Source organism: Metopolophium dirhodum, chromosome 5, assembly GCF_019925205.1.
Source record: "Metopolophium dirhodum isolate CAU chromosome 5, ASM1992520v1, whole genome shotgun sequence".
Lineage (NCBI taxonomy): Eukaryota > Metazoa > Arthropoda > Insecta > Hemiptera > Aphididae > Metopolophium > Metopolophium dirhodum.
In genome coordinates this window covers 30,410,352-30,433,898 of record NC_083564.1, presented here as the reverse complement: position 1 = coordinate 30,433,898, position 23,547 = coordinate 30,410,352, and the positions used below count along the sequence as shown (strand labels likewise).

The 23,547-nt window shown below is 28.4% G+C and overlaps 1 protein-coding gene across 7 annotated transcripts; it reads right to left on the bottom strand.

Moving 5' to 3' along the window:
• Positions 1-2,746: 2,746 nt before the first annotated feature.
• Positions 2,747-18,576, bottom strand: LOC132944607 (uncharacterized). Of its 7 annotated transcripts, XM_061014046.1 has the most exons (18): positions 18,435-18,576; positions 18,220-18,281; positions 15,704-15,764; positions 14,900-15,045; positions 14,572-14,751; positions 14,379-14,512; positions 14,271-14,304; positions 14,137-14,180; positions 12,920-13,067; positions 11,172-11,338; positions 10,833-11,046; positions 10,508-10,723; positions 10,242-10,400; positions 10,047-10,177; positions 9,800-9,967; positions 6,906-7,062; positions 5,180-5,380; positions 2,747-2,928 (listed from the first exon to the last, which is right to left on the bottom strand). In XM_061014046.1, exons 2-17 carry the CDS (start codon positions 18,266-18,268, stop codon positions 5,190-5,192), a joined length of 2,199 nt encoding a protein of 732 aa, XP_060870029.1. In that variant the 5' UTR covers positions 18,269-18,281; positions 18,435-18,576; the 3' UTR covers positions 2,747-2,928; positions 5,180-5,189. The 7 variants fall into 7 exon arrangements, 6 of the variants coding, with proteins under 6 accessions (XP_060870029.1, XP_060870027.1, XP_060870028.1 ...); XM_061014044.1 differs by having other exon boundaries at positions 14,137-14,304; XM_061014045.1 differs by having other exon boundaries at positions 2,747-2,922; positions 14,137-14,304.
• Positions 18,577-23,547: the final 4,971 nt, after the last annotated feature.

Sequence of the window (23,547 nt, the reverse complement as noted above, 5' to 3'; positions counted from 1 at the left end):
AAGTGTACCCCTATAGTCTGGACGTATCAATCTTAATACAACTGTATACAAAACCATAAGAAGCATTGACTATTTTTTGTAAACTAATATAGGTTAGGTTAGGTTGTAAATAATGGAAATAGATATTAACTTTTTTTAAGACATCAAATATTGAATTAAGTTGAAATAATATTGTTTCTATAATTGGTAAAAATACATTGATTTTATACTCACTTTACAGATAATAAATAATTTATCATAATACATTTCGCCTGTGTACAATTTTTTTGTGGCAAGTCATATATAGTATAAACGTTATATATAGGTGTACTGCCATCATAGACTGATAGGCCATTTTTGGCCTACCAGGAAATAATTAAAAGGGGCCCCAACATAAAAAAAAAGCTCCCGAGTACATTATTAGGTGAATTATATTAGCTACCATATCAAAAGAAAACAACGTATAACAAAACACGTTTTTTAAATCATTTAATTATTTTTAATTTTATATATTTCGAATAACATTCTACTAAATACTGGGCTCCTAGCTCATAGTTTATTAATGATGTATTCAGAATCAATTTTGTTCAGAATATCTTTCTCTACAATCATTAACAACATACTCTCTAATACATTCTGACCTATAGTATTTCTTAAATAATTTTTAATACATTTTAATTTAGAAAATGTACGTTCACATTCTACTTGTGTAATGATATGCTCACACATCATTATAATAAATAAACTAAAATGTTACAGAATAATAAATAACGGCCGGACTATCGTTCGTAGAAATCGGTCATCCCCAATAAAACTTTTGTCACCGACAAAAAGGTCTTAGCCACCGAAGAGAAATCTAGTTTGGGGAAATACAAAAACCTTTGATAAAACCACCTACCACTCTCTGGTCGGCATATCCGTGTCGGATGCATGAGCACCAACCATCAGAGTAACAACCTCTCAAGTCTCAAAAAAACCGATTTCAACGAGCGACAACTGGACTCCTTATGCGAGCAATAATCAGTGCGTTCTTTAATTCAATTTTTGTATTTGAAGTATTACTTTGTTTCATCTAAAACCTAAAACTCCTACAGTATTATCTACAAACAACTGCGGATCAGGTAAGACATATAATAATATAATATTTTATAATGATTGCAGTTAATACATTATATCTGCTTTTTACATAAAATTACATTGTACGGTGTATTTGATCTAATTCTCGAATACACGATCTCGAGAGCCCTCCGAACACCTGGAGGAAGGTAATAGCGTAATGTTACTAGTTTAACATCTGATTTTAATATAACTATCGACAGGAGTCGTTTTTATATTTATCTTACTTCTAAGTTATTACACTTGTGTAATGGATAAAGTAAACATAAATGTACATGAAAAGTGGAGCCCACGTGGTTCCTTTCCCTTGCCCTGATCTAATAGAATTTCAAAATTTTATTTTTCATTCGATTCTGCTCTGTTAGTGCTGTTTATTCTACTTGGTCTTGCGTTTGTGCAAAGCCCTTAACTTTCCTAAATCAATTTTGTAAATGGTACTTCCAAAATTAAAATAAAATAATTAGTTGTTTCTTAGGTCCGTGAAGTTGGACGCACAAGGTCAACATTTTGGCTCCGAATTTTGTCAATAATTTGTAAGTCATTTGTAAGTATTTGTAAGCACAATTTGGTAATTTTTAAGTACAGCCGTTTTCAATTATCCTCAAAAGTTTAAATCACGGCTGCGAAATTTGGCCGTTTTGGCATTTCAAAGTTGTTGATTACTCCAAATCGTCATGCGCAGTTTGTAAGTATTTGTAAGCAACAATTTAGAATTTGTAAGTTATCCCTTCCAAAATTATCTCGAAATTCGTTTTGAATTTTTGAAATTCTATTAGGGAAATGGACCTGAGCCCGTGATATGTATTTGCGCATAAATTATATTTCAGAAACACATAATAGTTGTTGGTGGCAGACCAGCGGCTGCGCGCCGATAGGTGAAAAGAAATCTTTTGTAAAATACCACAGAATAGTAATTGATTTATAGATATAAGATTATAATATAATATAATATAATATTTCAAATTTCTATTGTAACTGTATAATATTAATATAATATTAATGAGTCATTGCGTTAACCATAAAAAGGGCTCCATTGCAGAAATACGAAGGGCGCTAGGGGTATGCAATAGTCACTTCTAGTAGTCGATAGTCGATTGTTTTAAAACTACAGATTGTATTAGATGTACCGAGATAGTATCGAACACGGACTAATATACGGAATACATATAGTAATAATTATAAAACCATTAATGTAAGTACAATACGAAATTGGTCCATATGTACCTATTCTAATTTATTTTCATAAACAATATTATTATAAGAATTGTTAAGAAATATTACACATAAGTAAAAAATAATTAAACGAAATACAATGATTGACATAATATTAGAATATTAATTACATTGGACTTAATTATGTTTGTTATACAGTATAAAAAGTTATATAACACAAAAAATACTCGTTTGAATGTTAATTGTCAAATATAATGTCATTACAATGCACAATACCTATATACTTTAGTAATAATTTTGAAACCATTAATGTAAGTACAATGTAAAATTTTAATGATTTATTATGATCAAATAAATTTTAATGAACAATTATTATAAGAACTGTTAATAATTATAACACATACGTAAAAAACTAATTATACGAAATACAAAAATTGATTCCAATTATAATTCGAATAAATTATTTTCTTAACTATTAAACTATGTATGTTATACAGTCACGAATCCATTGAATATGGTACTTAACTTCTGTAAAAACTGAGATTGAATTATTTGCTTCTGAATCCTTGAGAATCATTACTCTGGTAAAATAATAATAATCAGAGTGTAAAAAGCATAATCCTGCACCGCAGTCTACTTCATAAACACCGAGTTCTGAAACTAAAAATATTTTATTCATAATACTTAATTTAATCATACGTGAGTTATTGGTATTACAATTGAACAACTAACTAACAATGTCTTAAGGCAGCGAAATTGGGAACACCTGAAATACCTGAAAGAAGTAATTGTGAAATCACCAACTCTTTGAAAATCAGGGAGTTAGTAAAGAAAAAAAGAAGAGCATGGAAAAAATGGCATCGTACGAGAGATCCATTGGATAAAACTATCTGGAACAGCACATGCAGTCTTTTACATGAGAAAATAAAAAAGTCAAAAACGAAACGTTTAAATCTTACTTGAATAATCTTTCTGCTACGAAAGACACTGATTATTCGTTGTGGAAGGCTACAAAACAAATGAAAAAGCCCAGAGCCACCAATTCGCAAGGAAGATGGATCATGATGGGCACTCTGTGACCAAAACAAAGCTGAAACGTATGCACGTCATCTAGAACGCGCATTCAGCCGAACAATATCGCTTCTGAACTCGATATAGAACAGTGTCAACCATTGAACGAAATACGTGAAAAGATTAAGTTCTTCACTTCAATTGAAATTGTGAACGAAATCGATACGAATATCAATTTAAAAAAAGCACCTGGATACGATCAAAGAAACCCAAACATCCTGAAAGAACTAGCCAAAAAGGCTATGATTAATTTAACACACATATACAATGCCATCCTGCATACAGAATACGTTCCTAAACAATGGAAACGAGCTCAAGTAATCATGCTCCTTAAACCAGGGGAACCCCCAGATCACGGAACTTCATAATTCTTCCAAACTTATCAAAATTATTTGAAAAACTACTTTTAAGCGATCAAAACCAATAATAGAAGCAAGACTGCTTATTCCTAAACACCAGTTTTGATTTCGGAACAAACACTCAACTATTGAACAGGTTCATAGTGTCACAAATGTGATAAACAATGCACTAGAGGAAAAAAAAATATTGTTGTGAAGTATTCTTTGATGTCGCAAAAGGTTTCAATAAAGTTTGGCACAAGGGTTACATATAAAGCTACGTGAACAGCTCCCACACACTTGGTGCGCACTCGTTGAATCCTATCTGACTGAACACGGTGAAGAATGACTGAATGTAAATACATATCAGCTGGAGTACCACAACTAGTGTTCTCGGACCTCATTTGTATTTACTTTACACAGCTGACATTCCAACTACCAACTACTCAATGACAGCTATGTTTGCCGATGATACATCAATTCTGGCAACTGATGAAGACCAGCAAACTACGACTTGATCAACTTCAACGAACACTTAACAACGTCTCCGATTGGACCAAGCGTTGGAAAATCAAAATTAACAGCGACAAATCGGTACACGTAAATTATACTTTGCGTAAAAGTGTATACTACCCTGTATGGTTGGATCAGCAGATCACCCCACAGAACGATTCTGCAAAATACTTAGGAATGCACCTCGATTCACAATTGCCAAAACATTGCTCTCCGTACTATTGTCAAAGCATACTGGTACGATAGAAATTACATTATTCACCAAGATTTGACGATGACCTCCATCCAGGACGAAATTACTAAGTTTGCCAGAAAACACGAGAAAAGACTAGATAAACACACCAATCTAGCATCAATTTAACTACTTGATAACTCTCAACACATTAGGCGTCTCAAACGCCGAAGACCATATGACTTAGTATAAATTATTAGACTAAGGTTGGGACCTCTCCACTGGGAGTGATAACCCAAACATGTTTTTTGTATATATTTACTTAATATGTATTCATTAATTTATTAATATTTAATATGTTTGTACACCTCTTAAATGTATTGTTAAATATCATTGATCGTTATAATAAAAAAAGCCTTCGGGTGGTTTAAAAAAAAAAAAAAATTGTACATACACCCTTTAGAATTTAGGCCAATAAAAGAAAAATCCCTAAATAACCTTAAATAACACCAGAACGCGTTAACAACATATCACCTTTTGTCTCTAATTAACTCCAAAAATATCTCTTTTCATGCAATTAATATATTCTCAAACCAACAAAAAAATATCATATTGAGTATACTATTTTTTTTAAACCATACAGGCTTTCTTAATATTATATCTTACTCTTTCTTCCTGTAAGCAACTTTTATATTGTACCTCATAATTGTTAAAACTAATTGTAATTACAAAGTTTAAATTAAAAAAAAAACTAATTATACAAAATACAAATATCTATTTCAATTACTATTGGAATAAATAATTTCCATAATATTACCTTAATTATATTAGACTTTCTTATAATGGTTGTAAATTCTACGAAGCCATTCAAGGTGGTAATCAACTGATGTAAAAAGTGCCAATGAATTATTTGCGCCTGCTTCTTTGAGGCTAACTACTCCGGTTAAATAATACAATTTAGAGTGTGCAAAGCATAAGCCTGCACCGCTGTCTCCACCTTCTACACCATATCCTGAAACTTAAAAAAAATTATACATAATATTAAAATTAATCATACGACTGCAATTGGGTAATAAAGTAGTTTTATATCAGAAGTTCGTATACCGCATGTATAACTTTTACTGTACTTGCGTTATATTTTATAAAAATAATTAATTCCGTTTGTATGAATAATTAAATAAATAAAAAAAAGGTGGGTAAGTGGATGTCGCTCTGCTGTACAGTTGGTTCCAAGTGGGTCAATGTATAATGGATTGTATTAAACTTGAATTCAATGATATTATATCATTGTTTATTTGCATAAGAAAAACGATTCTGATCGGAGACGGTTTGTTCAAATGTTAAGATATCCGGTTGAACATTGGTATTGCCATAATTGACGCCAATGACAATAGGAATATTTTATTGTAATTTTTAAAGAATCAAAATGAACCAGATTTGCTTACATATGTATAAAACCAAAACAGGAAACAAAATTTTCATTTTTTAAAAAACAAAAATATACTGAAACTGAAATTTTAGTTTTTCTAAAAACCAAACCGGAACCGGTACCGAAAAAATCATCAAGGTTAGGTTAGAAAGGGTAGGGCTGAAAACTGTTAACCAGTGGACTGATGAGGAAGTTTTTTGAGCCATGGCTCCTTTGATTTTTGGGTGTGATTGTGGTAGTGATAGTGGTAGATTTGTAAAATGTATTGCTTCCAAATTATCAACTTGAGATTTGAGATATCAGTAAATTTATCCTGTTGTGAGTTAATTGGTAGGTGGGTGGGTGGATGGAGAAAATATATTTGGCTCCTTTAAATTTTAATTAATATTATTCACCACACCACCTCGTCGACCACCGTATACCTCACAAAATATTCTAACCAGTACTTTTCGATCTTTGATACGAGAGTTAAATTTCGATGTGGCAACAAAATATTTTGATAAGCAATATGTTGAATAACTATCCACGGACTTCAGTGGGATAATATATGTTTGTTTTAAATTATTAAAAGTCTTTCCGACCATAAACATTGTGTTATCATTTTTTTTCAATCGTTTGAAATTTGACCATTGAAGATTTAGTTGTCATATTATTGGTTATTACTATTATGTAAGTCGATAATATATCTCTTCTAAAAATAATTGAATCTTCCTAGGGTATACATATCCTTTGAGTCGATGAGGTCCTACATACAATGGTACTAAAATAATAATCTTATGCCGTTGTAACCCACCATAATACAACAGTTCCAGCTGGGTTACCTTTTGGATTATAATATTTTATAGATAATTAACTAGTGAAGAACGAATTCAATACATTATAAAAAACCATAATAACGTGTTTCAATATAGTGTTAATCAATAGATACGAAAAATTACGGTAACGTATTCTAACGTACACTCGTTATGTATATACCTAGTTTGTTTGATATATTTCTAGAAATATATTTTGTATTCTTACACTTATTGTACAATTTGATTCATTAATTGAATAAAAGTAAAGTTTGTTAAAAAGTCAATGATTTCATGGTATTAATATTTTAATATTGTATTACCCAATGAAGAACCAGCACAAAACTTATCAGAAGTCACATATGAATCAAACCCAAAATTACATATATGCCGGCAAGTTATTATGTCGATGTATGGTAAATCAGTTTGTAATAAGGTAGGACTTAAAATGTCTTTTTCCGTTTTTCCCCAACCAACAACCTGTAAAATTATAAAACAGTTTTACAACAGAGTGTTGGAAATATGAATAGTTAGTTAAATAAATGTTGACAGGTATCAAATATAAAATAAGAATAATGTTAAGTGGTTTTACAATTTGTGTTTTAAGATTTTAGATACTTAGCAGAGCGATGCGTGGATTGATTTTACTATGATGTGGGTGTTTTATACTGTTTATAAACTTTTTTTTTGGTAGGATTAGTACAATAGAGTTGAGATGGTTGGTACGCTTGGTTAGCATTACGTGTATGTGTGACAAGGTTTTTGCCACTACGCATCCACCCGAGAACTAGTAGCAGCGGACATTACTTACTCCCAACCACGTTGCGTAATTGATTGTAGCCACCGGCCACCGCACCACCACCATTTTTTTTTACGCATTTTTATTTTCTTACAAACCCTGAAACCCAAAACTAATTTTTGGACTGTGACTAGAAAAACTGTTTATACTCTATACAGTATATTATTGAACTTCATTGAAGTTTTCATTTCCAAAAAAAAGAACAGTAGTTACCTTACCTATATATAATAAGTAGTAAATAAATACCTAAAAATAATGAATTAATATTATTTAATCAAGCCTTGAAAACAGATACTATTATTTTGTGTGTGTGGGTTTGAAATGGAATATTGCTGTGTTTAATAAGTAATCACTAAATATTTTATTAAATATATAGGTACTAGGTATTACATACTTAGTAAAATACTAAAATATAACATATAATTTAAAGAAAAAGATAATAAATAAGTTGAAATAGTTGGATAATTATATAATATTTTATTATTTCAACATACACATTTTAGTCATATAAATATAGATATAGTTATTATATTTTATATAGTATATTATATTTTAATAAATTCTAAACGTGCATACTGCATACTGTTTGTGTCGTTCGTGTATAACCGAAGGTTCACAACTAAACACTGGTAAAATTTCAGGACCACATCACACAAAATCATAATAACAATAATTGGTTTTTGTTTATTTTTAGGCTTGTTGGATTTATATATTTTTCCCGAAATGGCGACTTCGGTTATCGATAACAATAATATACCCATAAGGGTATAGCCATAAATTATAATGCCATATTATAGTCATAATGGGACTATATTATTATGTCTATATTTTTATTGTTACTTGATATAGTTAATTTATTTAATAATAATATAAAACCTTTTATTATAAAATATTTTCTGATGTATCACTATACAGGGTGTTTCTTTAAAGTACAGAGTGATTGGAAAAATATAAAATTTTTAAAAATTAACTTAACTTATTCTGTAAAATGAAAATCAACTCGTTGATTTCACGTTCGTTAAAAAATAAATTTAATAAGTTAATAGTTAAGTTAATGAATATCCAAAAGTAACTAGTTAAGATAAAATTAACTTTTTAACTTAACTTTAACTTTTTAACTCGTTAATGCCCAGGCTTGCTAATAAGTAAAACCTTAGATACTTTAAATTTTCACTGCATGTTTATATTACCACCGTCTATATATTATTTTCTTTTTGAACTATTTATAAGAATATAAGAACATTAACATTTTTAATATGTTTTTTTTAAAATTATTTCCGAAAATCACTGTATCCAAAAAAAAAAAACAAGGTTCCTCATAAGAAGTTTTTATTGGAAACTTAAAAAAAAGTTAACTTACTACCTATCCACAATAGGTTTTTATGAATATCGGAAATTATAATTTTGTTAGAATTTATCAAAATAATATATATTTGCAATTTATTTTTGGTTAAAAATTAATAAACATTTGAAAATGTATATCTATCTAAGATCTTAGAGTGCAATCTATATATATATCTACTTTTATCTAAAAAAAAAGTTTCCTGGGTAGTCAAACTAATTTTGTGTGAGCATTTGGAGTTTTTTTCGGTAATTGATTTTCAGCCGTAAGTTCATGAACATTCTGATTGATCGTATTTATTATTGATTTTAGTATTTTGTTCTAATTCAAAAATTAATAATTGTGGATACTTTCATTAGAGTTTAACTCGTTTTCAGTTCTTGAGTATTTTTTTCTATAAATGTAAACAATTTTTTTTTTGAATCAATAAGCTTAAAAAAGTAATACAAGGTAATACAGTTAAAAATAAAGACTCACATGCTTGATTTTGTTTTATTAGCATTTAAATTTTAAAATTTGACATAATACTTATATACATCAATATATTGAACTTTTTGAAATTATTTTATTGATTATTTTGTAACTACTAACTCTTCAAATGTTCAGTTTTTATACCTAATGAATAACGATTGACAATTTAGAACAAGTTATATCACATTTAAATCATACTGTCGCAAAAAATCTTTTTGTCTACATTAAGTTCAATTTTGGACAAAATTAGATATTTAATCGAAGATTAACGGTCTTAGTTATTTTGTTGTTATTTAAATGCATTATTATAAAATAGGCTGGCTCTCAGAATCATTTTTCGTATACAATGATATTATTATATTATTGCGTATAAATTATATAACACCATTTATTACAATGACCCACTTTAACCTACACAGCAGAGCGGTATTCACTTGCCACTTTTTTTATTTATGCATTGTAACATGCTAATATTTATGCAAACTTTAGCAGAGAATCTCACGGTATTTTATCTATACATACAAATGGACAACGGACGATTCTTATAGGTACAGTAATTCACTGTAATTTAATCACAATTTATTTAAATAATACTACAAACCAACCTTTCCTACATCTCCATTGGATACTGTATAGTTACCATCCCAATCGATACAAATAGGTGTAATACCATTTCTAAAAAAAACACTATTTTGTAACACAACAACAGCCATATCATCAGCATAATGCCCGTAAAATCCAAAATAACCTTCTTTCAGATGAATCCTATCCACCTGTACATCAATTGTTTTATTTATATTATATTATATTTCATACAAATTATTTGTAGGTTTTGAATTATTTATAACTTACATTTATAATTTGAGGAAATTCACTGTCATAAATTGTAAAATTTCTATAATATTTTCCAGCAGCAATTTTGTAAAGATCGTCGACTATTGTTATAGTATATGGCATACCTTTTTTCCAAAAACAATGAGCCGCTAAAAATAATATTTAATTTATTTTCATTATTTTTATTTTTAATTCATTGTACAAATGTTTTACCAGAAATGACTAAATTTTGAGAAATAATTGATCCTCCACAAATGAATTCATAATCGGAAGTTTTTTGATATATTGCAACATTCCATGGTGCCGTTCCAACATTTGCTGTTTCACCATGTTTTATCAATATTTGGGCTTTAATAAATGGTCTACCACAATCTAAAATAAGATTTAAATATAAATATAAATTAAAATAATAAGGATACAGTAAAAGTGAAGTAAATTGAAGAGTATACATATATTTATACAATTAAATATACAATCACCTGGCTCGCATATATATAGTTCTTTATCCCACAATCCGTTAGACTGACAATGTAATTCAATTGTAGTCTCTTGCTGTCTATTTGGTAGAGCATAATTATGCTTACATTTTGGTATTGCTATTGTGCCAGGTATCGATAGATCTGAGCAATTAGCATACTTACCATTATGACTACATTTTATATCTAAACTATCAGATAGTAGAGGTTGACACATTTCTATAAACAAAACAAATTATAACTAAACATAACCAAAAATCAAACTCATAATATTGAAATAACTAATTATTACAAGAAAAAAAATTAGGAATTAAAATGCAAAACTTACTCAAACAAAATTTATCATAATTTAATAATTTTTTATTTCCTTGACAAAACCTAAGACCGTTGGGATAAACCTTATGAAATCCAACTTCACAATTCCCAATAACAGTAGTGTTATCATTAATTAAAGTCCCGGGAGATAAGATTTTATTAGAACCTTCATAATTATATACAACTCCTTCAATATTTGGTAAAACGCATGAGTTCATAAAAACCAGCTGTCAAAATATGAAATATTAAAAATATTTATTCTTTCTTAAAATATGTTATTTTGAAGAAGAAACCAAAAAAATAATTTTAAAACTTTAATTGATACCTATAAAAAAATATATTGTTTACGTACATGTTTGATTAAAAGTCCACGGATCCATGAAACATGGTATTTTATGTCTGTAAAAGCAAAGACAGTATCTTTATTTATTCTATCCCACCTACTCATTACCCCGGTTAAAAAATAAGAATTTAAGTGTAAAAAGCTTATGCCGGCTCCCTGAATTCCTTCACCATGTTCTGAAACAAGACATATTTTATACATCAGCCAGTTATCCATTAAATGTTCCTGTGGGGGGGGGGGTTGTACAATTTTCATTTACTTTATATATTAAAAAAATTAATACTGTACAGATTTTTAAACAATAGTGTATAAGAAATAACAGAATGAACAATGTAATAGTAACATACATTTAAACTTAATATCTATAAAAAGAAAGGTTCTAAAACCTTGGTTTTAGTGATTATTGGTTATTATTAGGGCTCGGATTTTAGAGCAAATGCTTCTTTATATATATAAATTATAGAAATCTAATTTGTATACATAAATTTGTTTCACGTAATTCTGATTCCAAATAAACGATTTTATTTTGGCTTTTTTTGTTTAAATGCTTTTTTCAGTTATTCTAACTGTGGAATTCGAAGTGAGAGTTTTCACTTAAAAAAATGTTTGTTTAATTAATAAGAAATTTTGAAAACTCGAAATACGAACTAGATGGTTGTATTGAATTATTATAGTTTTCGGCTTGATTTTATATCTATTTATAATATAAATATAGATTTTATCATAGATTATCGATCTACAGACAGGTCGATAGCTTATCGGCTATTGCATATAGCCTGTAGAACCTACGCTCAGTAACCCACGGAAAGATAGATAAGATAAGATAAGATATGATAAAGAAAAATGATAATTATAAAGATTTTGGTAGGAATGACGGATGGTTGATTTGTCAGGTTACCAATATTGCGTCAAACAAAACTAATTACAATATAATAATTAATTACAATAATCCAAACAGTTTTTTAGAATAAATTAATAATGGTACAAAAAACGGCATTTAGACGCGATAAGACGTGTTTTTAAGGCGCTTCAGCGATGTTCGGGGAGGGTACTGTAGATTTGTGTACACGTGTGTGTTTTTTATGGCAGAATTTTTGATTTGGGCACTCGTAGGTATCGGCCATGCCCGGGTGGGGGATGGCGGCACTTGTTCTCCGGACACCGTGACTTGCCCGAAGAAAAATGCCGCCCGTGACCGAGGTATCGAACCAGCGCCGGTGTGCGTCGCAACCGACTCCTTAGTCCGCTCGGCCACTCCGTCTTCCATTTATCATGTTGTATTATTACTTTTTATTTACTCTAAAATCTAAACCTGACTTGACGTTACTAATGTAAATATTTGTAAATATATAATTTTATTATAGTTATAAAATATATAAATATATTATTGTATTAATTGACAATTTAAAAATATTGTTTATTGATCATTTAGTATTATTATTACAACCATCTTTAAGCGAGATAGGTATCTCGCAAAGGCTGTTTGTTTTTAGTGAAAAAATCAAATTTCTTTAAAAGTATTTACGTTGTAGGCTGTATAGCTCAAAAACAATTACTCTTACATTAAAATGTCACAATACTCTTTTTGTAGATAAATACCCCATCTATAATTTTATAACCACACATACACATTATATAACAGAGATAGATAATCGAACAACTGATATAATTAATATTATTAATTTGTTAAAATTATTATGTGCGTATTCTTATTTTTGATCAATAAAAAAAGAAAAATCAAAATTTGTATTATTTACCCATTTGATGGCAGGTACAAAACTTATCCAAAGTCACATATTTTGTAAAACGGTTTATATCATACATTTTTTTACAAGAAGAATGGCTGATGTATGGAAAAAATGTATATAAATTATTATCATAATTATTCTTTGCCAAAACTACCATCTGTAAAAGTATAACAGTTTTATAATATACAATTAAAACGAAGGTATAATATGAATACATTGTTATAGTGTCGATAGTGTCGATAGTGATTTCAATTTTCTTTGTTAAATAAAGTCGGACTAAATAAAGTTTTTAAATTTGGAAATCAATCGACTATGAATTAATAAATGTTTGTGGTTTTACGAAAATGTTTTATTCTAGTTGCCAGTGGAACCCTTCACAATCAACAATACATGTACTGACAGACCTCATACCTTGTATTAAGGAATAAGGATATGAAGAGAAATAAAGTTAGCCCATTTTGTTCAAATTATCAACATTGCAGATCTCAAACTGAATGTATTTTTATTTTTTAAGTTAGTTTTTTTTATTTTCTACGTTCCACAGAGCTGTGACATGTTGTGGTTTGAAAGTTTCACATGTTGTTATATAAATATAGTTTAAAGGGCTAACTCACACAACTTCCTCATTTCGTTCAAAATTTACTGGAAAAATTGTAAGTTTTTTAATTAAATTTGTAATTTATTATTAGTTGTTATTTGAAATTTATTTTTAGTCCATTCGATTTGAATATATCACCAAAATGTATTAACTTGTGTCGATTACTTATAAATAACATACCTGCGTGGAGGCAACCTAGTTTAAGCAGCTATGAAAGATCGAGGATGTCGTAACTCATAGGGTATTGTCCGCTTACAGGCGATCGCTAGCGTACCTACGGTTACTGTCCCAGCGGCGGCGATGCGTATAGGCACTAGCCTCGCGATGATAGTGAACTATATAATATTGGAAATTGGAAAAGTGGAGCAATTTAGGAAAATATCACAATATTATTATGAAAAGTAAACAGAATGTCGAAACTGACGGAATACACACCGCCAAAATAAATAGAAAATAATAAATATAGAATAAGTTATCGTGCAATGTAAGTTATCAACAGCTTATCGGGTACCAACACCCTCACTAATTTGTAGAAATTAAACCAGACATTCAATTTAAAATTATATTTTATGTAACTATCCTTAATAAAACTATAAACAATAATAGTATCAAAGTACAAACAATTTACCTGTCCTTGATCTCCATCATGTACCATATATTTACTATTCCAATCTATACAAACAGGTGCAACACCATTGAGAAATGAAAATTTGTTTGCTAATACAATAACTGCTATATTATCAGCATATAACCCAGCCTTACCATTAAAACGTTCACTCATGTAAATCATGTCTACCTGCGCAATTGTTTTAATTTATATAATACATATCATACAAATTATTTGTAAACTTTAAATTACCAATAACTTACATCGATTATTTGGTTAATGCCGTTGTCAGTTATTGTGAGATTATAACCGAATTTCCCAACACCGATTTTGTATAGACCATCATTTATTGATATTTTCTTAGATATCATATTTTTCTGCCAAAAAGTATGAGCCACTAAAAAGATATTTAATTAATTTCCATTTCTCCTTAAATACATTGTGCGAGGACTTTACCAGAAATGACCATATTAGAAGCAATAATTGATCCTACAATTATAAACTTATAATCGGATCCTAATGTAAAAAATTTATATATATCAACTACCCAAGGTGCTATATCCATAATTTCTTTAACATCATGTCCTTCGATCATCTTTGATTTTATTTTGTCGCTTATATTTACTTTACCGCAATCTAAAAAAATATTAAATATATATTGAGATGACATATTGACTTTGCATATTAAGTTTAATATGCGTAACTCATATATATGTTATTACACAAACATATACCTAAATAATATTAAATGTTAAATAGCATTAATTAGCTATTATTTTTATACCCATATTCATATTTATTCCATACACGTATTGAGCACACAACTCTTCGGTCTCATCTGAACCATCTGAACAATCATTGTAACCATCACAAACCCGCGACCATTCGATACACAATCCATTTGAACAATAATACTTATCATCAGTGTTTCTATAAATTATAATTGTATTAAAATGAGCATCAAATTATTAATTAATACTAATTCAGGGATGTACTGGTAATAGAAATTATCCCAGGGAAACAGAAAATGTTGCCAAATGTTGTATTAATAATAGTATTATACAATATTTATAAGTTGGCCCAAATTGATTCAAGCAGCCCAAATTGTCGTCAGACCCAGGCGGTGATCGCTCACCCACCACCCAAACAATCCTGTACTATTTATACAATTATAAGCCAATATTATGAAATATATACCAATATAAACATTTAGTTTTGTAGATTCAAGATAACAATAAAAAAATGCGATTGCAGAACATATAATTAAATGTCAGAATCTGATATCCTATGCGTACCTAGTCAAAAGTTTAATAATGAAAAAATAAAATAAGATGATAGTAGATAAAGTAAGACGTATTTTACATAATAAATATAAAAAAAGAAAGGGTTTTAAATGTTTTGATCATTCAAAAGTAGTAAGTTGTATTAAATAAAGATCGTATATTGTTTAATAGTACTTATTAAGACTATGGGTGCCCTACGAATAATTTAAAAATAAGAATTTAGGTCTCTAAGCCTCCAAGGCCCAACCACCATTATTTTCGCCACTTATAGTAGCATAATATTTATTTATACTACAGTCACCAACACTGAGCAATTTGATACAGCTTGTCGTCTTTCGAGTTTTCTATCACACAAAATTTCGGATCCTGAAAATAATGAATTCATTAAATACGTAAACAATGTTTAGTTAAAGATTATTATTTATTGTTTTAACCAGCATTAGCAGTTTGAATTCAATCGTATCATAATTATATTATAATCGTATAAATCATGCATTCATGTGTAATGCGTACAGTGGCATCTTTTCAGAAAATAATATAGGAAGGGGGGCAAAAGTTTTGACCAACCAATAAAATGTAAAAAGAAAATCACTCGTTTCATTTGCAAGCAAGGTACTTTCTAAACAGATTGAATATGGGTGTATTTCTGAAGTTGATTGGTTTTACTTTAAAGTTTAGTTGTCCTCTACAATTTTTGTCTGAAAGTTTTTTTTGTACAACCAGTATAAAACGAGATATTAACGCAAAGGCTACTTGTGTTTAGCAAAAAATTCATATTTCATTTTGATGGCCTTTTAACCCAAAAATTATAACTTTTACGTGAAAACGTCATGAGATCATTTTTGCAGATAATTACTTTTTCTACAATTTATAACTTGAACTTTTTATTGTACGACTCGTAAAAAGCGAGATATTCAAAGAAAGACCAATTTTGTGACCTTTGACCTCGAATAACCTTTGACGCGTACATGATATAGATGCCGACTTTTTACACATTGTTTACAACGGTGTCATAAAGGTGTGTACCAAAATTCAGTTGGGTGAGAATTTTTTCGAGCTGAAAACCTAATTTGACTGGACTAAGTAGAGCATTTGTTAATGTTTAAAGACATACCCTTATTCTTATAGCGCCATTGGTAAAAATTATCTAGATCAACTTGAATGTTAATTGAATCTTCATTATACTCAATTTTTTTGAAAATTTTAGTGCTATTATAAAATAATAGCCGTTCCAAGTGTATTAAAACCTAATCGATGTTATTGATAAAAAGAGAAAATAGTAATGGTAATAGTAAATGATCTCCTTGAGGTAGACCATAAAAAACTTAAATTCAATTAGATGTGTAGTTTTCATATATAAAAATATGAGTGCGAATTGTTAAAAAAATAGTTTATCTATGAAAGTAACAGATTATTAAAACCAGTTAATTCTATTGTTTTATTAATAATTGATAATCGACTTAATCAAATGCTTTTTAAAAGTCTGTGTACACAACGTCCAATTGAGCTTTATCATAAAAAAAGTTTAAAATAGTTGATTTTAAAATACACAAGTTAGTTATTGATAGCGTCTTGGTCGAAAGCCGTGTTGTGTATTGAAAATGATTGTCTCGCATATAGGGGGTACATTTTTTTACAAGCTTAGAAATTAACTTACTAAAAATTGAAATCTTTGAAGTTGGTCGGTAATTAGAAATTAAATTAATTCATTAAACTAATGAGATCTGTCACCTTTTTTTTTAAAAAAATGGTGTTATTTAAGACATCTTCTATTTATCTGGAAATACACTTGTTTGGATTGATTTATGAAATAAAAAGGTTATAGTATCTATTAAATAAATTAAGTTTCTTTAAAAGTCTTGCTGAAAAAATAATTGGGATACTACTAGATACATTTAACTTAAAGGACATCACAACACTATTTTACAGCCGCCCATGTTTTACGTGTTACAGTAGTTCGATTTACACAATGATTTTAATAACTTATGATAATATTTCAGAAATTTATTTTTATGATCCTAAGTATATTTATGTGTTGATGGTGTAACTTAAAACTTAATATATCTAGTAATTGACTTTTGTATACATAATATTATTATAGATTATAATTTATAATTAAGTAATATTATTGATTTCCGGTCGTATTGCTGTATAAACCAGAAAGTATATCAAAATTATAATCACAACAGTTTCATAAGGCTACACAAAAAAAAAAAAATATATATTTAGTTTAACTATTTAAATCGTTGTATCAATCTAGACATATTAATCTAGACAGAAAACACACGCCACCTTCAGACTTCAGCTCTATGACGTCACACGCATATTTTAAAACGCCTGTATCTCATTGAATAATTAGTGTAATGATTTTGAGTAGAGAGTTTATCGAGTTTAGATTAAATGAAGAATTATCTTCAATAAATGTGTCAAAGTGATTTGTAGTACTTAATTTATATACACTTGAAAACGAATTCTATGTAAGTTAAGAGGATTGCAAAAAGACAGTTTTAAGGTTTTAAAAATAGGCAATTTTTAAATATTATGCATGCGGGTCTTGTAAATGTATGCAAAGTAAGTGATCATTACTTTGTGTGACTGTGTGTAATTAAAATACCGGAATGCTACCCACTCGCACGTACTAGTCACGGTTTATGCTCATTTATAATAATATGTACTTTTTGTCACCTTACCAATGGACCTGATAACACGATAAGACTTCTGAATTTCGTTAATACTTTTACTTGAGAATTTATACTGACATAATGTATTAAAAACATAATTTTCTATGTATAACTATATGGTTAACACTGAAATAACGTACCGAAAAGTAAACATGAATATAATATTATCCAGGAAGACGTCATCTTCATTGTCAATGGTAAGCTGAAATTAAATCAAATGTATTTAAAAATATAATCAATAAATGTTTTTACATAACTTATATGCAATTAACGAAACTATACACAATACAGTATTTTACCGTACATTTTCTAACATATGGGTTATAGCAATATATATTATAATAATATAACGTACCTATTATATTAAACACTGCAAAATATCTGAAGAGGAATTTATTAATTTATTAGTTAGTCAGATAACACTATGTAAGGAAAAGACAATATAAATACAACTTTACAACACTACAGTCCTATACACAATATGTCGAGTCTTCTAAAGGTAGGTACTATTGAATGATGCTGATATATAGTATGTTTGTTATAGGTACCTTAAACTATATGCTATCACATGATCGACCAATGGGATCACACTACGTAGATAAATGGCAAAAAAAATTATGATTTACCAACTTTTTATAAACTCGATTATACATTTATACATGCTGCAAATTTAATATATTAATTAATAAATTGTTATATGATGATAAAACATATTGCATATTATCTGTTATTATTGTAATTTTAAATCACGTTAACACGAATTTCTATAACAGGATTATTAGGTCATATATGTATGTATATGTTCTCGGATTAACTTATACATTTTTTCACATGAAAGTTATAAACACTCTGTGATCACTGAATTATAATATTTCCTATGTGTACGTCAAGTACCTATACGAATATCGTAAGCATAAAACTTGGATTGTTAGTAAACAATTTACTTTTCATACTTAGATATTATATTATGTGTTTTAGTGAAATATTACTTATTATTATTGTAACGAATTGTGTTGTTTATTTTCAGACCTATACATGAGCACATACAATTTGTGTATACTTATACAGTTAATGTACCTATAGTTTTGATTTTAAATTATATTCAATTATTATAGTGTACAGTTTTTTGTTTGTTTTTTCTTTTACAAGTACTTTTTTGATAATATTAACGTTATTTTTTATGAAGTCTTACTAAAATGTCTTGTTATGTATTTAGTTTAATATTGTATTATAATAACTATATTATTATAGTCAAAAGTCGGTACAATTTTCGTGTTTTATTGTCGAAATTATTACGTTTATTATTGTGGTAATAATATTATAATTATTATTAATAGCTGGCTGATTAAATTATTATCTGAATACATAGTACTAGTTTTATCAGTGACTGTTTTGACTTTTGGGAAGAGAATGAATAATTATATTTATTTTGCATCTTATTGGTTATGGTACAAATTACAAAATGCACTGACGACCGATGCATAAAGGTACCAATAATATAATAGTATATTATTATATTATTTGAAAAATATAATCATAATGAGTAGTAATTTAGTAAGAGTCCATAATTTATGTATGGAGCCGCTAATTTATATTTATTTTACGTAGACGTACGTTTTAGTATGCATACAACTTAACTTCCAACTGAAGTAACCATAGCTCACTTCCCGCCATTGCCACACAATATGCTATTCCGGGTGCAGTTATAATATATTATTATTACAACGTCGCGACGCTCTCTTCTGTGTACTCGTTTCCATTTTACAGGCGTCTTTACGTTCGTGAATTTTGGCGTAGCGACTCAAAATCTTCACCAATAGTTTTCGAGTTAATTGCCAGAATTTGCGAGTTCACTTTCAGAATTTGCGAGTTAGCCGTTTTTTAGCTGCAAACAAAATAATAATGGGCGTGAACTTGGCCCACCCATGTCGCTCAAAAATTTCGAAATTTATACCAAAAGATGCGTCGACTTTTGCGAGAATTTGCGAGTCCACTTTTAAAATTTGCGAGTCGCCCTTTTTATCACCTAACTCATTTCCACAATTCTTTATAAGAATTGAAATTTTGTATTTACCATCAGGTATTTTGCGGGTATTATAATAGTTATAATACAAAAATAAAAAACACTTGATGTTTTTCGCTAGTACTATAATAGGGGCTAGGTAAATTGGGTCCGAGATAAGTTTGGTACATTTTAAAAGTGGCAAATTGGGTCCCGGGAAAAAAAAGGTAGTAGGTAAGTTGGGTCCCGCGAAGAAAAGTAAGTTACTAATTAAAAAAGATGCGTCAGCATTTGCAAGAATTTGCGAGTTCACTTTCAAAATTTGCGAATTAGCAAACTTTTTTTCTTCCGTGGGTCAACTCGCAGAGGTACCCATTCTTATTTTGTTTGCAGCTAAAAACGGCTAAATCGCAAATTCTGAAAGTGAACTCGCAAATTCTCGCAATTAACTCGCAAACTATTGGTGAAGATTTTGAGTCGCTACGCCAAAATAGGTTGGTCAACTTCGCGGACGTTTAAATTCTCGTTTGAATAGGTTTCAATGCAAAATTCGGAGTTTTTCGAGTGGTAGGGTCGGGAGACCATTTCGGAGAAACACAATAAAGCTACCAAACTGGTTTGTTCTTCTATACTGCGAAAAATAATTTGTTACAAAACCGTGGAAAGTTTTTGCAACTATATAATATAATATTATGTTTTCATAGTAATAATAATAGGCAGAAATAATAAATATGTATTTGAACACGGAAAGCGCTCAATATAATAGTATACTAGCTGATCCCGTGCACTTCGTTGCTAGTTAATGTATCAACTCTAAATGACTCAAACTTTGTTCAATTTGTTATTTAATATTTGGTGTATGGTGTTCAAGATTTATCTTAACTTTTCCGTTGCCCCGAATAAAAATTCTGATTCGCAGCATTACATTATCAAGTAGGCAATCTACCTGCGGTAGATCGCGGACCCCATGCTGTTGTACGTGTATGATTTAACTCTAAAGTATCAAAGTTATACCAAGTTTGTCGTTTTTACTTAACCTACGGTAAATTAGTATAATCAATTTATACAAAATCCTATCCTAACCTAACCGTATTAAAATCTGATGAATAAAAAAATAACAAATTTAACCCTTTGTAAATTAACCTATCTTCTTCCCAGAGGTCTTATCTACCCACAAACATTAATTAATATATATATATATATGTATAAATTAATAATATAGTTACTATCTAACTATATAAATACACAGACTGTAACTATACAGACTAAACTATTATAAACTATTATACACCGGTTGATTTTCCTAAAATTTTCTTTCATATAAACTTTCTCCGTGAAATACTCTTTCGTTTAAAAAAAAATCAAGAAGAGTAGTTCCAGAGTTTAGCCTGTACAGAGATTTTCGTTTCACATTTTTATAGTTAGATATCTTATATTTATATTATAATTTATATTTAAAAAGTAAAGCAAATAGTTTTATATTTATTAGTCATTATTATAAAAAATGTTCAATATTTTTTGTAAGAAATCATTTATTTATCATTTTTAAGAAAAATAACTCAAACTTAATTTATAATATTGATTAATAGAAAATAAATTAACATTCTGGTTACCATTTTTATTATTTTATTTTTATTTTAATATTATTAATTAAACAATATTATAAATTAAGTTTGAGTTATTTTTCTTAAAAATGAGAAATAAAGATTTCTTACAAAAAATATTGAACATTTTTTATAATAATGACTAATAAATTAAAAAAGTTATAAAAAAATGAATTTGACTGATCATCATTTTTATTAGTTACATTCACTAATCATTATCAACTCAAAAATAATTTATTACATTAATGAATAAAAATAATTTTAAAAAAATGCCCGTGGTAATTGATGGTACTATTGGATGTCAAATTGATTTTTTTTATAACTTTTATGAATTATATTATATTTTATAAATTAGTACCTAGATATTAAACATTATTTCCAAGTTAGGTATTATTGATTAATAATTTATAACGTTGATAAATAAAAATAAATTTTAAAAAAATGCCCGTGGTAATTGATGGTACTACCATCGGGAAATCTGATTTTCCGGAAGATGGGGGAAGTTGCAAATTTCAAAATTGGTGTTGCAAATTGTTGCAAATCTTACAAAATCAATGATACTAGTTTCTAAACTTCACAGTTTACACATCTATTTAAGTATTTCTATAACCTGGTCACAAAGTCAGTTAATGTAACACTAATATATAAGTAATCAAAAGGGGGCATTAATTTGTTCAAAAGTTAAAGCTAAGTTAAAAAGTTAATTTTTTTTAACTTTTTAACTTAACAAGTTAACTATTTTTTATTTACTTATTAACTTATTCAGTTAAAATGCTTTTTGTTGTAACTTAACTTTTTATAGTTAATTATCATTTTCATGCAGTTAAATTAATTTTATTTTCGTGTTTGCGGAACCAACTAGACAATACTGATTCGATGACTCTTTTTCGATTTTGGTAATTTTTTTTTCTAATTATATATTATAATAATACAATTTTTTACACGGTATTAAACTTGATTTATTTTCTATTAACTAGTTTATTTTCTTAACTTTTAACTTATCTAGTTAATTTTATTTTTGTTAACTTTTAACTTTAATGAAGACAATTTAATTGACTTAACATAACTTGCTACAATTAATTATTTTCATTAAATTGCCCACCTTTGTATATTATAACTTAATATATTATATTAATTTCTCACATGAAAATTACATACACTCTGTGATCAATACATTATAATATTTCGCATGTGTACGTCATATATCGTAAGCAATGATCTTGAATTGTAAGAAGACAATTTACTATTCATACTTAGATAATTATTATAACACATCGTGTTGTTTATTTTCTGACCTATGCATAAACACATACATACAATTTTTTTATGCTTGTACAATAAATGTATAATTTTAACTTTAACTTATTTGACAACCATGGCGATTTACGATGAATGGTAACTATACAAAATTTAGAATATATTTATATTCCATTTATACAGTAACTGCACAATAATCTCCATTACCCGGCATATTGGACAACCAATATATAATATTATGTAATATTGTAAATTTTATAAGTATATAAATTAACTATACATATTTACCGTACAGTATTATATATATATATATCATGGCTAATGAATACTCACCAAAGTGTATATTTCAGTGGTTTGCGTCACAGATTATTGTAGATTATATAATTAGAATTTTGAATTTTAATCAACAAATACCTACGCTATTTTTTCGGTCAGTTATAAGATCAGTATTTTCATTACAAATCTATTATCAATAAACCACCATTGAAAGCATCAGTGATAGCATCTTTGTTCTCGTGCAACTTAAAGTTAACATAGCTGGCATCAGATGCGTATGTAATATTATTATCTTTTAGTGTATGGAAGTCGTGTATCAATTAAAAAAA

Bases quoted from the DNA above. Each gene is read 5' to 3' on its own strand.
- LOC132944607 (XM_061014044.1), bottom strand. From the start codon at position 18,268: ATGAAGATGACGTCTTCCTGGATAATATTATATTCATGTTTACTTTTC. The intron at 15,046-15,703 runs GTTGGTGACTGT...TATAATTTATAG, and splicing joins GCTGTATCAAATTGCTCAGT to AAACACTGATGATAAGTATT. The intron at 13,068-14,136 runs GTAAATTGTTTG...ATACTTTTACAG, and splicing joins ATGATGGAGATCAAGGACAG to ATGGTAGTTTTGGCAAAGAA.